Source organism: Cricetulus griseus, chromosome 4 (assembly GCF_003668045.3).
Source record: "Cricetulus griseus strain 17A/GY chromosome 4, alternate assembly CriGri-PICRH-1.0, whole genome shotgun sequence".
NCBI lineage: Eukaryota > Metazoa > Chordata > Mammalia > Rodentia > Cricetidae > Cricetulus > Cricetulus griseus.
The window spans coordinates 196,487,402-196,506,682 of NC_048597.1; the positions used below are offsets into that span (position 1 = coordinate 196,487,402).

Below are 19,281 nucleotides of genomic sequence, written 5' to 3' on the forward strand. Positions count from 1 at the left end.
ATGGTGACCATAAAGCAAAAATCCGTAAAAGACAAATGAAAAAAATAGGCAAAATAATCAAAACATACTATTAAAGTGATTTACTTAACCATTAAGAAAGATTGGTAGGAAAGAAAAGAGCCATAACAAAACTACATACTAGAAAACAAGATACATAAGAGATGTGATAAGACTTTGCTTCCTAATAACTTTCTTGACTGCAACTGAATTAAATTCTCCAATTAAAAGATACAAAATGGCAGCCTGGATTAAAAAATAAGATACAATTATATGTTGCTCATAAGAAACTCACCCTCAGGAACATATAAACTGAAAGTAAAGAAATTAATAAGCTATCCCTTGTAAATGAAGGCCAAAAAAATTAAGGAGAGCCATAGAGTAACAGGTAAAATGCTCTTTAGATAAAGTAAGGGGACAAAGAAGGTCAATTAATGAGGAAGGGGTCAATTTAGAAGGAGAACATGCTAACTATATAAATCAGAGCACGCAAACATAAGGCCAGTATTAACAAGTCTAAAAGGGCAGACTCCAATACCATAACAGACGAGGAGTGTTAACACCCCATTCTCAGCAACAGCAGATCATCCTAACAGAAAGTCAACAAAGAACAGACAGAGTTGAACTGTACTCTCGACCAAATGCACCTAACATGTATCTATAGAATCTTCCACCAAACACCTGCTGAACACAGAACTTTATCCTTCTGCCCCTGGAATATTCTCCAGGGTAGATACAGTGATGGGCTACAAAACAAATCTCACCAGACTTTTAAAAACTGACATCCTATTAAATATCTTTCCTGACCACAGCATAAGACTAGAAATTAACTCAAGAAAAACTTTGGAGGTTATACAGACACAAGAAAATTGCAGCTTATAAAGAAGAAATAAAAAAGGAAATTTAAAGTTTTCTTGAGCCAATTACTTTTATCAAAGAAATCCCAGGACCAGAGGGCTTCATTGATCAGTTCTAGCACTCATTTAAAGATGTAATATAAACACTCCTTGAGTTTAAAAAGCCGAAAAGAAAAAGGATTCTTTTGAATACATCATTTGAGGCCAGCATTGCCCTAATATGAAAACTAGACAAGGGTACAACAAAAAAGGAATAATAATGGCTAATATCTCACAAGAGCACACATTTAAAATTTCTCAACATAAACACTAGCAAACTAGTGGCCACTCTCATAGGCACACTTTGCATTTTCCTGACGACATGTCACATGGGACATCTTTAATGCTTATGTGCTAGCTATATACATTCTTTGCTGAGATGTCTGTCAAGGTATTTGGCTCATGCTTAAGTGGGATGTTTCTATAGTGTTGGGTTTAAGAATTTCATTTTAAAAAATGCTAAACTGCCATGTAGACATTAGATATCATTATGGTATTTTCAAGGAAGGTGTGTTTTACTAGATCATCCACCCTCTTCTCTCTCCTATTCTCCTTGTAATCGCCCCTCCCATTCTCTTTTCCACTTTTATGTCCCCTGTGGTTTTTTTGTTCATCCCTATTCTTCCTTACCACCCATTCCTACCATTTCTTGGTCTCCTGTCTAGTTTTGAGGCTTTACCCACATTTAACCCTACACACAACACTACATATAAATAATTATGCTATATTATATGGTAATATATTACACATATAAACATATTACATATATTTATATATGCATACATTACAGGCTAAAATCCACATATGAATGAAATCATGAAGGTTTTGTCTTTATGACCTTGGGTAACCTTGCTTAATACTATATTTTCCAGGTCCATCCACTTTCCTGCAAATTTCAGTATTAGCATATTTTATCTGAGTCCATCATCAGATATGTACTTTGCAAATTTTTTTCCTACTCTGGCTTTTCTCTTTAATGTTTATAATGTCTTTTATGGAGAATAAAAACAATTTAACTTTAATGAAGTCTGGTTTGTGAATTCTTTCTTTCATAGATCATGTCTCTGGCATTGTATCTGACAGACTGTCATTGCCCAAACTCTAGTTTGGGTCTAAAAGTGTATCAATAGCATTTTACATTCATGTCTGTAACATAGTCTGAACTAATATTGCGAAGGACTTAGAGATTTTGTCTAGATTAACTTTTAATGTTACTTAACTGCCTCTGCTCTTAGTCCAAGATCAGTTAACCACGTTGATGTAGGTTGGCCTCTAGGCTTGTTGCTATGTGCTGCTGACTTTTCTTTCTCCAGTTCTCCAGTGTTTGGACTACCATTGCTGTGTAGTGCACGCTGAAGTAGGGCAGTATTAGTCCTTTGACTTTGCTGTCCTTCTGTAGTGTGTGGGCTACTCTGGGTCATCTGCTTCTCTGTCACATCAGAATCAGTCTGCTACTGATAGCAACAAAATTATTTTCTGGGATTTTAGATGACATTGCACTGACTCTAGATCATTTGGGGCAAATGGAATCTTGTCAACATGAACTCTTACAGAACAGGGGAATCTTTCTTGCTCTCCCTCTTTTTTAGGGTTTTAAATTTGAGTTTTATGGTCTCTTCAAATAGACTGTGAACATATTTTGCTATATTTATACCGAAGTAATCCATTTGAGATACTTCAAATTGAAAATTCCATTTGCCAATGTAAATGGCCCTATGCTTTTAATTTCAGCTCCCACTGTTCATTGCTGGTAGAAAGGAAAGCAATTAGCTTTTGTATATTAATCTTGTATCTTGCAACTCTGCTGTAATTGCTTATTTGTTGCCTCTTTCTGATTTTCTAGATAGACAATGATGATAACTACAAACAGATGTCATTCTGAAAAAGGAGAAAGGCAAGACTGTGGAAGTGGAAAACAATCAATAATTGCCAGGAGCTGGTGTTGGGGTGGAGGGGTAATACAAAAATAGTTAGAACACAGAGCTATTTGCAAAGCAGTAAACCTACTAAAAATTATGCTGTAATACAGTATATATGTTATTTAACATCCATTCAAACTCATAGAATATGCAACAGCAACTGAATCCAAATGGAACTATGGATCTGGGGTACTATCACCAAGTCAAAGTGGGTTCACTAGCTGTAACACATGCACCACTCTGATGAAGGATGCTATGAGTAGGGAGCTAGGGGTATATCACAAGGCTCTGTCTCTGCTTCTCAGTTTCCTTAGGAGCCTAAACCTGCCACCAAAATAACGTCTGCTTTTAGAAAGGAGAATAAGAATGGAAAATTTTGGTCAGATGCCAAAGATGAATATTTCAAAGCTGATATTTATCAATCATTAAAAATAAGACAAGCTAACAAATCTCTCTGGGACATATGAGAATATTATTAATAATGCTGCATATGTCAAAAAAAGCAGAACACACAATAATAGGAATTTTTAAAAAGTTTAAAAATATATTTCAACTGTATTTTGATTTTTATAATCAGCTTTACATTGCAAAGTACCACTCTATTATAGAAAATTAATGGATGTATTGGGAAGCCTAAAGGGATCTTTTGATAGCTGTCCTCAGGACACCGCTTTCCATCATATATATTCCCTGGAAACCTTACTTTGAATGTTGTAGTTTTTCTTTTCTCAGCCTAGTAACATGTGGCCCACTCCTCGGGTGATACTAAGTGCCCTCTTACACATTCATAAGACAAGATTCATGTAAAAATCCTCCTCAACTTTAATGATTACTTCATTTAACAGAGTAGAAAAAAACTCAAGGGAGCATCTAAATGTTGTTCCTCATTATACTTCCAATTATTTCAATTACTTCCGATTATGCATAAGGCAATTTTCCATCTGACAAAGTGCTGGATAAAGATGTCCCTGGGAATGCAGATAGCAGCAATCCTGTATATACAGTAAATTATATTCTTGGGAGTAATATGACATAAGTTGGGTGATGTAACATGAATTTGATTACCTTACGGAAACACAGTTACAACAAAGGCTCATATAACTAACTCATGTACAAACTTTCTTTACATGTGATTACAAATACCTCATTAAATCACAATTTTGCATTATTTGACATATGGTCCCAGTAGAAAAAGATAGTCATCAAAAATAATAAAAGGATGCTGTCTTATTCTGTTTTTGTGTTATTAAAATACTTGAAACTGTATGACCTGTAAGGGTTTATTTATTCATTTACTTATTTATTTTAGTTCCTGAAACTGGGTAATTCAAAGCCTAGGGTTTTCTTGTTAATATGGCCTAACACAAATATAATAAAATAAATAAATAAAATAAAAAACCTTGATTCTGAAATAATGCTAGACTTAGACGAGAGTTGGGAAAGTAGTGGTATGTGTCCACATGCTCCTTCCTCCCCTTTACTAATTATTAACACCCTAAATACTAACATCTTGCAAGACAACTAGCAAAATCAGGAAATTAATATGAGCACAATATTATGTAGGAAACAATAGAGTATTTAAATTTTGGCTTTTCCAGTACCAGTTTTCATTCTTAACCCATTTGGAACTGTTCATGTAGTCTGTCACATATGGAGCCAATTTTTTGCCTTACAGGACTACATGATTTTCCTTGCAGCACTGTTCAGTGCAGAACAAACACATGTCCATCAAGCAATGACTGTATAACTAAAATGAGGTACATACAAGAGAATATTTATTCAAGCAATAAAGGAATGAAACATTGATAACATGGATGAAAACTGAAAACAAGCTAAATTAAAAAAAAAAAGCCTTTTTACAAAATACCCACTGTCACCATTTAAAACACCCAGACAACTCTCTACTTCGATTTATATGTCACCTTTTGCCCAGCTGTTCAATAAGAGAACTTGTAAAATTCTCAGCATCTAATTTCTGAGGTTTCTGTTTGTTGGTAAACTGTGACCTTTAGCATTAAAAGATGCTTCTTTCTCTGTTGTGTTTAATGCATGAATTAATGTTGAATTATTTTATATCAGGATGGCTATGGCTTCTCTGTGTTTCACATGGCAGGCTGGTCCCTTACTGACGTCAGTATAACTGAATCGTTGTCAGACCACTCTCACAGAGCATATAAAACGTATTTCACATTGCAAACAGAATTATAAATCTTTTAGTGGGTAAATTAAACTCTTTCACATTTATTAGCATGCTTGCTATGTTTAATCACCAACGTATGATATTTTTTTACCATAAATTTACAAATATTCCCTATGTTGCTTTCCACAGGAGATGTGCATACTGGTTTTGAGAACAGTTTCTTCTTTTGTTCTGATGGTTAACTTTACATTCATCCATACACTTTCCCTCTCTCCCTTCTTTCCTCCCTTCTTCTTGGCTGCTTTCTTTTCCTATGTAGCTCTTGTACCTCCACATCTATAATCTTTCCCATTATGGCACATTCCACCAGAGAAGTATGTTAATTACAATTAGTGGGTCATCGTTGACACAGGTCATTACCCAAAGTCCACATTTTCTATCAACATTGACTCCTAATACTGTACATACTGTGGGTTTAAAAAATGTATAAAAAGTATCCCCCATTACACTATCACGTCGGGTAGTTTCAAGGGAAGTTAAGGTTTTGGAAGACTGCCCCCGTGAATGATGCCTATCCTTTTAAACCAGTGATTTTCAACCTTCCTAATGCTGCGATTTTTTTCCTATAGACCCACAGGTTTTTGTAGTTTTGACATTAAGTGCTGAGGCGCAGTTCAATGCAGGCTTTTCAGTTGTTAGCTTTTGTTGATTTCAGGTGGGGAGGCTGATTGCGGCCTACACAGCTGCCACCTACCAGTGTACAGGTAGCGCTTTTAGACTCGGGGGTGTCACAAAGGAAGTAGAGGGAGAGAAATATGAATGTTCATTCAAAAAATAAAATTGAAAACCCAGCCAGTTAAAGAAGCAAGGAAGGGGTCCAGGTAACTGTCACTGACAGTGTGATCACATGATTTCATTGTATGTCACCTTCAAATTTAGTTGAAGTGCTTTGGTTCTTGCCACCCAAGGAAGCTGAGTTTTTGTTCTGTTTTGTTTGTGAGTTGAAGGACACATAATGGTTTACCGCACTGATAAAAGCAGTACCTCATAGTACAGTCTGACACTGCAACCCTTTAATATAGTTCCTCAAGCTGTGGTGACCCCCCAACCATAAAATTATGGTTGCTACTTCATAACTGTAATTTTGTTACTATCATGAATCATAATGTATGCAGGATATCTGATATCATGTGACACACTCCCCTGTCCCCTGCTCCCCCCACCCCGCGCCCCTTGAGAACTACCGGTCTAGGCCTTTAGCAGTGTGCACAACAGTGATGGCCACCCGACCACCAATGGATACAGCTCAGTAAAAGCCTTTGTACCTTTGTACCAGCGTGAGCTTGATTTAGGTAGATTTGACGTAGTACTGATGTGTGCAAAGCAGAAAGTTAGGTTTTCTGTGGCATCGCTAGGTGAAAGAAAAACAAAGTAACTGACAAATGGGGAGAATGCTCTAAAGATCAATAAAAATACAGCCACAACCCACGTACTTCTAGAGAGCACTGAAATTTGTGACTGGACCCACTGACAATAATTTCTGGGTAGCTAAAGTTCTTGGAAGGTTTACTTCCATCACAAGTCACAGCACCTCATTTCTCTACCACCCACCTAGCATCTTGGATGCATATACTGTGAAGACAGAATCATGGTAAAGTGTGGTACTGACTGCATTAACCTCTGCCGTGGCTACATGTTGCCTTTATTATTCGCTAAGTCCTCATCAGACCTGGAGGGTGGTTGTTACATATATATGAAAGTCAAGGTTGAGTCATAGAGACACAAAGATGACACTAAAGTTACAGCCTTGAATAGTTCAAATAAAAGGTGATGAAAGATGAAATGGAACAGGAGGGAATTCCAAGTCACAGTCACATTTAACATGCTAAGTATTGCCATGGACTAGACAGTATGTGGGTGGTGGAGTATGACAGAGATGAAGACATGGGCCTGCCTATGGGGCTGTTGTAACAATAACTCTTTCCGCCAGCTGCCTGAGTTCCACCACCGCGTTAGGGCTCCCAAATAACACACAGAGTCTTATATTAGTTACAATGTTGCTGGCCAATGACTAGGATTTCTTATTTGCTAGCTCTGTCTTAAGTATCAACCATAACCATTAATCTATATATTTTATAAAGACTGATCTTATAGAGGATGCCAGCTGCATGCGTCCTCTCTATCCAGGATCACATGGCAACTCTCCTTTCCTACATTTCCCAGAATCCTCCTTCTCTCCTAGTCCCGCCTAACTTGCTTCCCTATTGGCCAACAGTGCTTTCTTTGTCAACCAATAAGACAAACATATACACAGAAGGACCTCCCCCATCAGGCTATGTCAAGGATAGACTCTGGGACATGTAAAAATGACAGGCCCAAAACTGTCTGATGCTCTTACAAGAGGGCCAGAAAGTGCTGCCAACAGTTCCTGGGGATTATGACTTGTATGGGACTTCTATATCCAGAGACCTGGAAAGACACAGAATCAAGCTTCTTGCCAATATGCCTGGTAACTCAATGAATGATCTACAGGAACCCCAGCATCACCACAGACATGCACCGTTATGGATTTTGTGGTGGAAGAACGGACAGCAACATGGGTTACAAACTAGCTGTAAACCTGGGTGATGCTGATGGAGGGAACTAGATTGTGGGGGAGCAAACAAAATGAAGTGAATTTTCAAACTAAGAATCCAAAACACGTGGAGAAATTCAATCCTAAATTGGCTCCCAAATCAAGCAGAAGGCTAATTAAGTAGGCAAAGAGTTATAAAAAAACAGAGGAAATTAGAAGTATTTTAAAGCAAATCTATTTAATGTCCTCAGAAAGGTCATTAAAGTATAGTATGTTGGGAAGACAACACTTAATAGTGGGGTTGAAAATCAATGAATAAACTGTATTATCTAGTACCGAGGAAGTAATCAACAGATGTAACTGTGTGCATGTAAATTATAAACCACACACACACACACACACAAAAAAAAAAAATAAACAAGAAGAATAAATTGAAAAGACTCTACTATATGGTAATGGGATGCACAAAGCAATCTGATCATGGGGAGATACAATCACTGACACTTTTTCAGAACTGATTCAAGGACTATAGTCTTCAGAGAACTAAGTTTTAGAGAACTCAGGATAAACCTACATGTAGACATCACTAAAACTATAGTACACCAAGCAGCAGATGACATCCTAAGGGCCAGCAGGAATAGAGATCATTTGTCATCAGCAGAACAGCAAGTAGTTGTAGAGCAGCTATCTTATCAACAAAATTAGATGGCAGAAGGCAACTCGTGATATATCTTCTCACTGAAGAGGGTACGGGATTTGCATCCCAGTTAACCATCATTCAGAGCTGAACAAGATGAAGAAGACATTTATAGACCTACAAAGTTCAATAGTTTATCATCTACAGACTGTCAGTAAGTGAACAATATGGAATGCAAATAAAACTGAAACAAAACACAAAACCAGGATGCCAGATGACTGGTATATATGAGGTCTATAGCAAAATATTTAAGATTAACAAGAGTGCACCTCAAAGAGAAAAAGCCAATATCAAAGGATGGTAGGAATGGGGGGCTGTGGGGCTGTAGAGTAAGAATACAGACTGTGCCTATTGGGTAACTGAAAAACTGTAAGGTCTTGTCCTGGTGAAGTATGTAAAGATGCTGAGCAATTCCATCTTTGCTAGAAAAGTTCCTAAGAGAGCAGGATGAGAGACACCATATTAGAGGGAGCCATTATAGGTCCCAGGAGAGATCTGGCACTAGGGAGATTTCCAGAGACCTACAAGGATGACATGAACTGACAATCCAGGCAATGGTGGAGAGGATAACCTAAATGCCCTTCCCCTAAAATGAGATTGATGACTACTTTTTTATGCCATCCTAGAGCCCTCATCCAGTGGCTGATGGAAACAGAGGCAGACATCCACAGATATACACTGAACTGAACTCTGGAACTTAGTTTCAGAGAAGGAGGAATGAAGATCGAAGGGGTTGGTACCAGGCTGATGAAACCCACAGAAACAGTTGGCCTGAACAAGGGGGAGAATATGGACCCCAGATGCTGTCTGGGAGGCCAGTCCAGGACTGATCCAGACCCCTGAACATGGATGTCAATGAGGAGGCCTCCGCACTCTAGGGGGCCCCTGGTAGTGGATTAGTATTTTTCCCTGGTGTAAGAAGGGACTTTGAGATGGGGGGTAGGTTGGGTTGGGTAGGAGGGGTGAGGGTGAGGGGAGAGAGAGGGAGAGGGCGAGGGAGAGGAAGAAGGGATTGACATGTGAAACAAGCTTGTTCCTAATTTGAACTAATAAAAAAAATAAAAAAATAAGCTGCAAGCTATTGCTTCCATTCAGCATAGTTTTTAAATAAAAGAAAAAAAAACTTTTCCAATCAATGTTTAAGAAGAAAATTTAATAACCCAAACCACATACTTCCCAACGGTGGTAGACAAAACTTCAACTATCTTGCTAATCATTACGTTGTGATAATCTCAATAGTCATGTCTTCTGTTTTCTATGTTCTAATTTTTGCTACAATCATGACTGTATTTAGGAATTCAATAAGAAGCAGCTGATGCTTCAAAAAGACAGTATCTCAAGTGTTTACTGCATTCACAAATGACTTTCAAATTTGTCAAATGAGAAAGAAATGGAGTCACTTATAATCAGCAAAAAGCCACAAACACTAGGACTGGACAAATGTAATTTTTTAATAAGAATGCTTTTAGCTCCAGGGTGATAAAAAGAGGTCCCAGCTTCTGAAATATCATTCTCAGCAGTAGTTTAATCTATACTCTGTGATCACAGCTTCTGACTGTAGTGACATCCCCTTGTATCCCACAGATCTGTCACACTGGCTTGAACTGTGGAAAACTAACTACTGTGCTAACGGCATGAAGCCCCTGGATGATGCTACAGAGATAACTTCCCTGCTGCCCACACAGCGTCACTCCTTTGTGACAGTCACTCCAGACATCTAACCTCCAAAGGAACACAGTGTTGATCTCTAGGTGATGGCAAAGCCTATAGAAGTCACAACTGGTTCATGGATATAACACCTGGAATTCAGAAACAGTGGGGTTTTGAGCTAGAAGAACAAGAGCAAGGGGACACAGACAAGCCAGTGACACCATCAAGACCACAACCCAGGACAACTCCCATCTCCTCACTAGTGCTTCCCCTACTGTGCCAGGATGATGTCTGTAGGAGCGAGGGACAAGAGGACAACACGATAACTCAAACCTTACAGCCTCAGTCCTCAGAGCATTTTCTAAATCTGCTGGCTTTGCTGAAGCAATTAGTCATCACCAGGAGGGCTCACGGGAGGTTCTCAGTTGAGGCTTAGAACAGGTTCACCTTCCCATCAATCATTCCCTTCAAGGCTGGCGTCCTTCCCAGGCTGTTTCCCCCTCTAGCCAGAAGAGCTCCCGAGAACATTATAGCAGCTCCTTCCATGAGCAAATTGAGCTCAGTCAGTCAGTTCAATGTTGAGGTTGTGTAGTTTCTAAAGGAAGCAATATCTCTTCAGCATCCTGTCCTTGGAAGTAAGGCCTATCCCCAGAAGCCCTTGGTGAGCATGGCCAGCCCAAGTGTAGGGGCAGAGTACCGCCTCTGGTTAGTAGCTCCAACCAGGGGAAAAGACTCACATGAAGAAAATTCCTTTAGAGTAACAAACACTTAGAAATAAATAAAGTACAAACACAAAGACTTCTAGGAGATTCATAAGTCATGTATGTTTTTAGTGTGGTCCAGGATCTAGAGTCAAATGAAAAGCATGAAACCTAATATGGATGAAGCCTACGAGAAAACAGACATGAAAAGGGGAGAGCTCAAGGGGTCCCCCACTTTTGCTGTGTGATAGGCCATCCATTTGAAAAGGGTTCTTCGCTGCTTCTATTTCACTGTGTGCTCTGGGTCTCACAGCCTGGAAGAATCAAGGGGACAGTATCCTGACCTCATCATCTGGGGAATGGGACTTATGGCACCAGTTCTGTTCTTTGGAAGTATGTGCTGGAACCCTGCACACAAGTGCACACGCAAAACAACTATGCGCTCTTGTTTTACCTATACCTTTCTTTAAACACTTTCAAGATATTTAGTAGAAATAAGACCTAGGCCCTTTATAAAGAGGAGAGTCACAGTATGCAGCCGGGGTGAACTGCTCAGAAACAGTTGAGGACAGACCAAATGGCTCCATGCGCCTCTACTTTTAAAAGGAACTTTAAAATAGAATTTACCCCAACCTCTTCTCTTCACAGACCATGGAACAGGGACCCACAGAGGTCACCTGATTGGAACACTGCCACAAGTCAGTGGGTGGCAGAACCACAACCAGACCTTGAGAGTCCTCCATCGGTGCAAGTGCCCGTCTGTCACCTCCACTTTGCTGTGAGGAGAGAAGAGGGCACAGGCTGCACAGGTCCGAGGGAGCAGGTAAGCCCAGAAGCAAGAAGGTGGGTGGGTCTGCTGGGTGGCCACAGCAGCGAACAGAAAGGAGGGTTAGAATAACGAGCGCCCACATCCTACAACAAACTTTGGAATGAAAGAAGAAAGTGTTAAAGACAAATCCTGAGTGCAAACTACAAACTTCAAGACAAAGATTCCACAGTCAGAAGACTATGCCATGTGCAGGTTAATAAGGAGCAGGAAAATAATTAAGCTGTATGACCTAGTGACAAGGTGTTTGTCAACATAATGAATCTACTCCGCTCTCATTTCCTACTTAAGCAGGGTGTATTCTAGCATCATGTGTTTCCTTGTAATTTGGTTTTGAGAAACCTGTATCAAAACATGCTGGATACTAGCTGGAGTACAGATGACTAGCCCAGTCTACTCCTGTTACTGAGTCCATCTCCCAGCTTCCACTCAGAAACCTGAATGCTAAGTAAGCTTCCCAAAATTGCTAACATTCCAGAAACAATGCTATCTGCCATCATGTCACTGCCCATTTTCCCCCTAGTTTTCCCCATTCCCATGTCATAGGGACAGCTGTCAAGACACACAGTGAATGCCCCTAAGGAACAAAAGTGCTTGGAACCCATCCCATTTCATTATCAGGCCTCCACTTCCCACCATACCATGAAGACCAGGTAGACTTAAGTGTGCTAGGCAACTGCTGACTAGATCTGGACATTCATATGCCTAGAATCCCAGTGCTATGGTGAAGCAACCACCCCACAGGATGCCTGGGGCTTGCCAGCCTAACTCCAGGTTCAGTGAGGGGCCCTGTCTCAAGGGAATAAGACAGACAGGACAACCAACGGACTTCCTTGGCTTCCATATGCACATGCGTGCACAGGTCATACACAGAACCACCCCCACCAACACCCACAGATATTCACACACTCACAATATACAATAACAATGGCTAGAATATACCCACAATTGAGCAAGGCAAGTAACAGATAAATGAGGTTATTTGTGGAGTACAATGTCTGAAAGAAGACAGAAAAAGAGGTGTAGAGATTAAAACTTCACTTTCTCTTTAGCCCACTGCTGTTGTTTATCTGCAAAATCCCCAAGGCTTCTGCCTACATAGCTCTAGGGTACTTGTTTTTATTTATTGTTTCAGTTCTTAAGCTTAAACTTCAATGCTCACAATCAAGCTATTGCTTTTGACAGCAACACAGGCAAACGAAAACAATTTTAGATGTATAAATATTAATAGGGGGCAAAAAAGGTAGCTGGGTATGAGGATTATTGTAAAATGATTAATTTCTGAGTAACTATGTTGAAAAATGTGGTTTTTCCATTATGAAAATGATGGAATTTAAATGTCAGTAGATTCTTAACTTTAAAATTCACACTCACATAAAACAAGATCTAAAGTCACCTGCTCTGTAATAGCTTTGGGGTGTGTGTGTCTTAAATTCAAAATGTTTCAATGGTGAATGGTCATACATGGACATGTCTGATCTCATCTCAAAATGATTTAACAGCATCATCTTCACTGAGGTAAGAAAATAATCTTGACCAACCTTGATCATCCAGGGATGAGAGAAACGGCCTTTTGTTTCTTCATGACTACATGTTTTCCCCATATTAGTAAACTACACAGCATACACATGAAACAAATTTGACATGGGAAAACATTCACTAGGACTCAGAATACTTGCGGTGTCCCTCATCCTGCTCTGGTGTTACAGGTTGTGAGTCTCAGTAGGATACCAAGAAAAAAGAACTTGTTGCCAGATAGTAAATATTACATGTACAACATCTAGGGCTGTTTGGCAATTTTTTTTCCTGATGCAACTATCATAAGATGGAATAAAAAATAGACAGAATCTTAAGGTCTAGGTTCAATTCTAGCTCTGAATGTCAATAGTTTTATATATTTATTTACCCACATATGACTTTAAAGTAAGAGTTGTTGTAAAGGTTTTCTCATAGGCTAATGTTTGTGAAAACATTCTAAATTACAAAAGGCAACAATCCGCTTGGGGAAGCTTCAGTTATGAGATCTCATGACCCCTGGAAACTCCTTCCACACAATATGCATGGTCAAGAGCAGCTGCATAGAGAGGGAATTGGGTATAGGAAAGAATAAAGATGGCTACCTCAGATCAAAGGTCAAGACTATATCTCCCAACCAAGCATGGGCTCCAAAGAAGAACCCTCTTGAGCATTCTCAGAGGAGCCAAGACATTAAGTCTGGAAGAAGGCAGAGTTTGGTGAGATGGCTCAATCTTTTATCCAAACTTTTGCCAAGCAATGACTATGATACACAGTGTTTAAGGCATATGAAACCCAACTAAGACAAAAATGGGAGCAGTTGAAAAGTGGGATTTCAGAATTCCCCAGGAACCTTCTGAGCCTCTGATTGGTCTTGGTATGTACCAAGGAACACCATTTTAGTCTCACTATTACCTACCTTTTCTGGGCGTGTTTCCCTATCTGCTAAAATAAGATTATTTGAATAACTAGTTCTGCCAGCTGTCATAGGCTAGGATTCTAAACAAAAAATGCACACATGGAAACCATCAATTCTTGCCCGGTGCTGGTTCCTGTTAAAGTTCTTCCTTCTGGAATCTGGAAATCTCAGGTTTCAACTAGCCAGGTTACCCTGAAGCACACGTGGGTCTTCAGGCTAGGAGTCAGCACTACCTATCAGCATGGACACGACATGGCTCATGCTGCCTCACCTCTGAGCTCTGAACATGTGGAATCACTAGCAGCAATGATGGCAGCAGAATGTGGGCATGTACCTATTCCCCAAGAGTCCTCTGAAAGCCCCCTGTCTCAGTTTCCGGTTCCCGAAATTGGCTATCATGCCCACTTCTTACCAGCACCTTTGTTGTTGTTGTTGTTAAAGACACTATGTCTCACTATGTAGCTCTAGCTACCATCAAACTCACAGAGATCTACCTGCTTCTGCCTCCTGAGTGCTTGGAATTAAAGGTGTGGCCCCACTACAACTAGCCCCTAACCAGCTCCTTCTATGGACTGAACTCTTCATGTTTTCCTCATTTATACAAAGCCCCAGGCTGCAATTTCAGTGCAGATGTCCATCGGTACTCTGCCTGGTTGACAAACCTCAAATCTGAATCTAACGCTGAATCCAGTTCCAAGCAAGAAGAGAATAGAATGCCGTTTCTGCCCTGGATATATACAACTCATGCTCTACTTCCCTCTAGCCCAGTCTTCTTGATTTCTAGAATATTCCATGCCCATGCTGACTTGTGCATCCATCCTTCCATCCAGTGCCTTTTCACTGCTTTGTACATCCGGGCTCTATGTTTTGCTGATACAAAACTGAACAAAACACGAATTCCCTTTGTATTAATTACTCTCCTCATCACTGTGACAAAATACCAGATAGAAATGACAACCATAAGGAAAGATTTACCTTGGCTCACCGTGAGAAGGCTCAGTCCATCACAGTAGAGAAGGCATGGTTGGGCTCATGTCAGCAGAAGGGTGTAGTAGCAAGCTGTTCACACCTCAGCAGATTGGAAGTAGAGAATGCAAACTACAACCAAGGGCAGGCATAGCCTTCAAAGTCTTGCCCCCAGTGACCCACTTTGGCTAAGCCAGCTCTTCCTAAAAGGCTCCAAAACAGCATCTCAAACCAGAGACTCAATGTTAAAGACACGAACATCTGGGGCTGTTTTAGATTCAAACCATAACGCCCCCGCCCTCACTCAGCACACATTTTAGTAGAGGAAGAAGTAAAATGAATGCAATCATTTCACAGGGCAGAGGAGTTAAAAAAGATTACGGTGATGAGGAGAAGGAAACACAGGGAGGGAGTCAGGTTAACATCTTGTGGGAGGGAACACATGAGCTGAGACCAGGGAAAGCCAGAGAGAACTAGCCATGCTAAAAGACTGGCACAGTACTCTCCTAAAAGCAGGGAAAACAAGCAGAAATAGCTTGGTATGGCTTGTGTTCCCTTTTATCAACAGGAAGCCATGGGAGAATTCTAAGTAGGGAGTGGCTATGCCCATCCTCTTCTTGGGGTCTCCACAATAACTAAAGTGCAGTGATCCTTAAGGCATTCTTTATTCTGTTTGGAGATAATCACACCGGGGAGATCAAAGTGCTGTCACAGAGCAGAGGAGAAGCTAGAGTTGTGACACTTCCATACTGAAGAGAGAAAAGTCAGCTCTGCTCACAGTCACTACCTCGGCCTGGGAAAGAAGAGAACTGGAAGGTAAGTCATAACTAGTGTCATTCTAGTTTACAGCTCTTGCTAAAACAGCTTAGAGAGGATGTGTGGGAAAGTGAATATCCAATTAAAACCCATCTCAAATACAGGCAGAATTGGTGGCTCTTCTCTCATTTATCAGAAATGGCTAAGTAGGTGTTACATAGATGAAACGGAGAACATTTCTCTCCAATGCTGCCAGAGGCCTTCTCTGTTTCCTCTGATGCTTTCTGTGGTGCGTAGGCCCACTGAAAAGAGCCATTCCCAGAATGCTCCTGGTAAGAATGCATCATCCATCTTTCCTGGGGTAAGGACAGGGATGACACTTTGGGAGGCATTGTTCGTAAGATTCTGCCAAGTTTCTCATGTTCTGTGACAGTCACTCAGCAAAACAGAAGTAGGATGGCCGTGGGAAGGACCTGGCCACTGATGATCTGATAGCTCTGGGCGCTCCTCTCTTTAGGGATGCTGAGAGCACAGTGATGCCACTGGCGTCAGGATGCCCTTCCATACATCTATGTTTATGTGATGCTGAGATGCCACTCTTAAAGGGTGAAAGTAGAGGAAGTATCCGTTTCCTCTCTCAAATCCACCACCTCTATTTAGACTACTCTGGTACCTCTAAACTCTTCAAGACTTCAGATTATCCTCAGTTTACATCACACACAAAATACTGCCCTATCCCTGCCTCCAATATACCATAAAATCTACAAGTGGGGACTATCACCTAATATAAAAACCTCAAGTGGTACATGAGAGAGAGAAGAGAATAAAATACAAATGCTGCTTCCCTGAAATAATAGCTGCTAAGTTTCTTGTACCTCTCCATAAATGGATGTGCTTGTATATAAGTGTTTATATCACTCATTACGTGGACTGATTACAGAATTTTAAATTACTTCTGGGTCAATGTGGTACACAAATAAATTTTATATTATTGCAAAACTAGAGAGTGTGTGCAGACACCCCTCATGCACTCACAGCACTTTTAGCCAGCACTCAGTCAAGTCAGGGGTTAGGGAGGACAGCTTTAGTCTGGTCCTCAGCAGACCTGAGCCTTCTGGCTCAGGTGTCCCTCCTGCAGGAGAGGGTGAGCTTTAAAATCCCTTTGAAAGTATAGGATTGAGTTTGGCTAACAACAGAGACACAGGCATGCAAAAGCCGGACTCTCAACTTCTTGTCAGCACCCAAAGTTCAGATAAAGGATGCAAATCTCAGAGACGACTGACATAACAGACTCCCAAGAGAATATGGATTAAGTTTCACTGGGACAGCTGCTTTTGATCCATTTCCTGTTCTGTCCTGTAATGGAGGAGTACTCTCATACCTATCACCCTTGGCATTGCCCTAGAATACACCAGCAACCCTCCCATCACTAGAACTGCCAACTCACTTCTCAGCACTGTGTGCCTCTCTGGAGCATCAGCATCCAAGGGCTTATAGGTAGTTTTCTATTGTGATAAGCCAGAGAGATGCACTCAATTTTTATTTAATAGCTTTAGGGTCACAACACAAGCCATTACTTAATTCTCATTCTTAAGTCTCATTTGCCACCTCAGGTGACAATTTGCCAGCTGCTAGGGAAGGAGTATCCCTGTTGTTCAGTCTATATGAACTGTAGGGAACTATACAAATAACTACCCGTGGAGGAGAGGACTGGGAGGAGGCAGGGGAGATGCTCAGGAGAGAGAACAGTGCTGAGAACATGGATTCTCCACCCCTACTGAAGACCCAGTCAGCATCTGACTTCAAGCTCACCATTATCAAAGCCACTAAAAATGACTTGATGTTTTCACCCTAAATCAAAGCTGGGAGAAAGGAAAGATGGAGGCTGGAAGAACGGTGGGCCCCCTAGGAGTTGGTACAGGGCACACCCAGACACTGAATTCTCAGCACAAAAGATTTATCTCCCGGAGGGACAAAGTGGATGGGGGCTGCAAAGGCAGAGCAAGCAGCAGGAGCAAACAGCAAGCAGGTGGTGTTTCACGGGAGTGGGTTTTTAAGGAAGAAAAGGGGGAGTCTGCTAGAGTGAGTTGGTAAATCCTGATTGTACACATTAGCCAAATGATGAATTCTGATTATTGGATCTTGGTGTTTTGTCTCAGGAACAAGTCAGTGGCAAACAAGGGAACAACCTTGGGGGCTAGCTGTAGGAATGTAATCTAATGGTTTATAGCAAGGAGAGGGAAATGGGGACGGGCACTATCTGTCAGCACTATGTTTGCCATGCTCGGAGCTGTGTTTGTCAAGCTCAGGCCTGTTAGAGAAGCCTTCAGAGGCTAGGACCCAGAGCTGGAAAGCTCTCTGTTCTGCCACGGCTAGACAATCCCAGAACTCTGAGTCTGCACGTGACACTTACTGAAGAGAACACAGCAGTGCGTGTGTCATGCTCCTTATTATTGTCCTTTGAAACTGTGCCTTTCCATGGCTTCTTCCCTGTGAATGACAGGATACTTCAAACACTTCCTAGTTAAGGAGCTGTTCCTTACCTGAAAGGAATTCATCTGGCAAAGGGACAGAGGCAGTGATGCATTGCTCCTCGACAGTATCAGCAGCAGCTCCAGGCAGGTCGCAGAGGGCAGAGTCAAAGGGTGGACACTGATGTCACTTTCCCATGAGCGAGCAAGCCTGAAACACACAGATAACGTTAACTTTAGTAAGTACATAGTCAGAATTACTTTAAAAAAATATGACATAGAGGAAATTTTGTTCATTGTTTTGTTTTGTGTGCATATGTGGAGAATATATAAAATGTAGAAATAAAAATATGTCAAAAATTCACAAGGTAGGGCTCCATGGATAAAGGTGCTTAGCACCAAGTCTGAGGACTTGAAAAAGATCCCCAGGCCCCACGCGGTGAAAAGAAAGAACTGACTCCTGTAGGCTATCCTATGACCTCTGGTGTGTACTGTAGCATGTGCACATGCATACACAAACACACACACACACACACACACACACACACACACACACACACACACACACACACACACACACCAAAATAACACAGAATAAACTTTTTATATTCACATGGTAAACATCCAAGACATTTTTATGTTGTTTCTGGCATAAAGGAGACAGATGACTCATTTTTCAAGTGATCACTTAATAGTCAAAGTATAATAGTCTTAGGACAGACAGGCTCATTTGAATGAAACCTGCTGGGGGTGGGTTGGGAGCCATAACAGCTAACACATTTAATGTCTCCCATGTTCCACATGCTCGTTCACACACAGTGTCTAGATGACCCTCTAGCCACCTAAGCCAGAGCTGTCATTCCATTTTATCGATGTGAACATGTTCTTGAGTGTAGACAACCTTAGGAAATGTCTTGGTTGCTGACATTCAAACTTTTGAAGTGTTAGGACCCTTTTGTTCAAAAGTCTTGCCCACAGGACAACTGTCATGCAAAGAAAAGCAACGGTGCTATTTCAAGAGGTTGAACTGGGAGAATGCTGCCCTTCATCCTTCAGAGGGGCCCTTGAAGAGGCTCTGAGCCATGTGTGGAGCCCATTTGAAGACTCTTTCATGTGAGAGCAGGAAACTGAGCATTGACACTAGACAAAGAGAGACGTGCCGTCTGAGATGAGGCAGATATGGAGAGAGTGGTAAGGCTGCTTCTGGAAACCTGACTTTCAAATTCCCCATTTACTGAGAAAACTCAGGCAAC

At 40.9% G+C, this 19,281-nt stretch overlaps 1 protein-coding gene across 4 annotated transcripts in view; it reads right to left on the minus strand.

Moving 5' to 3' along the window:
* Ube3d (ubiquitin protein ligase E3D) overlaps positions 1 to 19,281 on the minus strand; it is a 131,220-nt gene that overhangs the window by 37,275 nt on the left and 74,664 nt on the right. For 2 of the 4 annotated variants that reach the window (XR_004769708.1, XR_003484509.2), the window contains 2 exons: positions 18,101 to 18,239; positions 14,811 to 14,933 (listed from right to left, as the gene is read on the minus strand). Coding sequence is in view for 2 of the 4 variants with exons in the window: in XM_027411015.2 (XP_027266816.1) it covers positions 18,101 to 18,239 (139 nt within the window). In the remaining 2 variants the exon portion in view is untranslated. The remainder of the gene's footprint in view (positions 1 to 14,810; positions 14,934 to 18,100; positions 18,240 to 19,281) is intronic. The other 2 variants (XM_027411015.2, XM_027411016.2) reach the window with 1 other exon arrangement.